This window comes from Henckelia pumila, chromosome 4, assembly GCF_033568475.1.
Source record: "Henckelia pumila isolate YLH828 chromosome 4, ASM3356847v2, whole genome shotgun sequence".
Taxonomy (NCBI): domain Eukaryota; kingdom Viridiplantae; phylum Streptophyta; class Magnoliopsida; order Lamiales; family Gesneriaceae; genus Henckelia; species Henckelia pumila.
This window is the reverse complement of record NC_133123.1, coordinates 76,143,741-76,146,751: the sequence shown is the minus strand read 5'-3', so window position 1 is coordinate 76,146,751 and position 3,011 is coordinate 76,143,741. Positions and strand designations below refer to the sequence as shown.

At 40.3% G+C, this 3,011-nt stretch overlaps 1 protein-coding gene across 1 annotated transcript; it reads left to right on the top strand.

Annotated features, from left to right (window-relative positions):
• Positions 1 to 305: 305 nt before the first annotated feature.
• On the top strand, positions 306 to 2,525 carry LOC140861270 (uncharacterized). Its single transcript, XM_073264284.1, has one exon. The coding sequence runs from the start codon at positions 306 to 308 to the stop codon at positions 2,523 to 2,525; it is 2,220 nt and encodes a 739-aa protein (XP_073120385.1).
• Positions 2,526 to 3,011: the final 486 nt, after the last annotated feature.

Below are 3,011 nucleotides of genomic sequence, written 5' to 3'. Positions count from 1 at the left end.
TAACTACAAAGTTGGATGTTGTTGTTCATTGAATTATTGATATATTTTATTTTTCCCATTTTGTTGATTTCTTTGTTTTTAATATGTTCTTTGTGTATATGGATTGTAATGATATATTGAAATATATCTATATGAAATATGTCATATATAAATATTCTAAATGATAATTGCTTTAACCGTGTATTGCTACAAATTAAAATATATTTCTATACATATTTTCATATAGAGCATATATATGCAAAATATTAAATATAAATAATCCTTCAAGTATTTAATTACTCCTTCATTTAATTTTGTAGGAGAATATGGATAACACTGACAGACGGTGGATGTATCGTAGATTTGAGAACGGATATGTTATTGATGATTATATTAATGGTGTAGAAGATTTCATTGTCTTTGCTCTTACACATGCTGAATATTTATCATCGGGTAAAATACGGTACTGTCCTTGTAACGACAAAAAGTGCCAGAACAAGGTGTTCTTAGATCCGGTCACAGTGAAAGTTCACTTAGGTCGAAATGGTTTTGTACCGAAATATTACAATTGGCATCTACACGGAGAAGTTTATATTCGTCCAAATTTTTCAAATACAAATCAAGATGTTCCATCTTCTTCGAGGGCTCCTAACCGGAGTACGGGCACAGAGCACATACATTTGCCTAACAATTTTAATATTTACGATCAAGCAAATTTCTTCAATACTCCCAATGATTTTGGTTTTGAAATACCATTACATTATAATGGAGAAGGTCCGCAATATGTAGACCCCAATAGCGCGCATGTAGAAACACCAAACACCTACATCAAAGGTCTATATGACCTCATAAAATCATCGGAGAAAGCAATCTGGGAAGGGAATCCACACGGCCACTCTTTGCTGTCCGTACTTGCAAGGTTATTAAAGATGAAGCAAGAGCACAATATGTCCGAACGAAACTTCGACGACATGTGCAAACTAATGTCAGAGTTATGTCCTACTGAAAACCACATGCCTTCCAGTTTCAATTCGACGAAGAAGTTTATCAAAGATCTAGGTCTCCCCGTCGAGAAAATCGATTCATGTAAAAATAATTGCATGATTTACTGGGGTATAGATTCCGACCTAACTGAATGTAAGATATGTGAACATCCTCGTTACAAACCGTCTCGCCGGCGGGAAAACCATAATCATAGTAAACAAACTCCATACAAGAGGATGTACTATTTTCCTATCACTCCTCGTCTCCAACGGTTATATGCATCTACCGCGACTGCTTCACATATGCGATGGCATCACGACCACCATTTCGATGGGGACACAATGACGCACCCATCAGATTCTCCGACATGGTGTCATTTTGATGAAACCCACCCGGGGTTTGCGGATGAAATCCGGAATGTCAGGTTAGGAATTTCAACTGATGGGTTCCAACCATTTGGTCAAACCGGACAACAATACTCAACGTGGCCTGTCATTGTCACCCCATATAATCTGCCACCCTGGATGTGTATGAAAGACGAGGTAATGTTTCTTTCTGTCATCGCACCTGGACTGAGTAACCCAAAGGATAAGCTTGATGTTTTCTTGCAACCATTGATCGCCAAGCTTCGAAAACTTTGGTACGATGGTGCTGCCACATACTACATACACTCGCAGTCTAACTTCACGTTGAGAGCAGCTTTGATGTGGACCGTAAGTGATTTCCCAGCGTACACGATGCTTTCAGGATGGAGCACAGCTGGGAAACAAGCATGTCCTCACTGCATGTCTAAGTCGAAAGCATTTACACTAGTTCACAGTGGAAAGACTTCATGGTTTGACAACCACAGGAAGTTTTTGCCCGATGATCACCCACTAAGGCGCAAGAAAAACATGTTCATACGTGGAAGAACGGTTTACCATCCAGCTCCTGCCATTAGGACAGGTACTGAATTGATTAATGAGTTAGATAATTATGGTTTTCTACCGTCCTACGATGTCGATGCAAAGAATAGAAACAGAGATATATGTAAGTTTGCAAAATGTGGTTGGAGAAGGCGTAGTATTCTATGGGAGTTACCGTACTGGCGTACAAATATGATCAGACACAATTTGGACGTGATTCATGTCGAGAAGAATGTTTTTGACAATGTTTTCAACACAATCATGAATGTTCCTGGGCGTACGAAAGACAATGCAAAGTCAAGGGCTGATCTCGTTGAAATGCGTATTAGACCTAAGTTACATCCTGATGCGTCTACAAGTAGACATCCTAAGGCCGGATACACTCTGGATCGTGGTGCAAGGGAGGTACTTTGTAGATGGCTTAAGGATGTCCGTTTTTCGAACGGTTATGCGTCGAACATGTCTAGGTGCGTGGACATGAACAAATTGCGGATGTTCGGTATGAAGAGCCACGACTGTCACGTATTCATGCAACGACTCATACCTGTAGCATTCAAGGAGTTGTTACCCAAGGAGGTTTGGGAAGCATTGACCGAGTTAAGCCTTTTGTTCTCAGACCTAACTGCACGTAATATTAAACATAGTGACATGATGTGAGACCTCGATTCTAAACCACTAATCTCGGATTAAACAACAATTAAGCGAACAAGAATCCAAGAGTAAAACAAGTCAAAGTTTTTTTTTTTTTTTTTTAAAACGACGCGCGCCCGCGTGAGGAACCAAGCTCGCGCGCGCGCGGGCAAACAATTCCGAGGCCCAACGGAGGCCTTGCGCGCGCGCGAGGAACGCCTCGCCCACGCGCGGAAGGCCTGTGCAGAAAAAAAAAGAAAGGATTCCGCGCTTGGTCCGACATGCTTTCAAATACAAATGCAATAACAGGGTGTAGGGAAACATGTCATAACAAGTCATGCTTTCAGAAGGCCTAAAAACAACCAGAAGTCTAAATCGATACAACCACAACATACTTCGATTTCAGATTACAATCCGAATACAAACTAATTCGAATAACAAAACATATCAAGTTCGAGTTCTAACATGCTTCAATCTTAAACTAGATAAACATGCTAATTCGACTTCTAAACC

Bases quoted from the DNA above. Each gene is read 5' to 3' on its own strand.
- LOC140861270 (XM_073264284.1), top strand. From the start codon at position 306: ATGGATAACACTGACAGACGGTGGATGTATCGTAGATTTGAGAACGGA.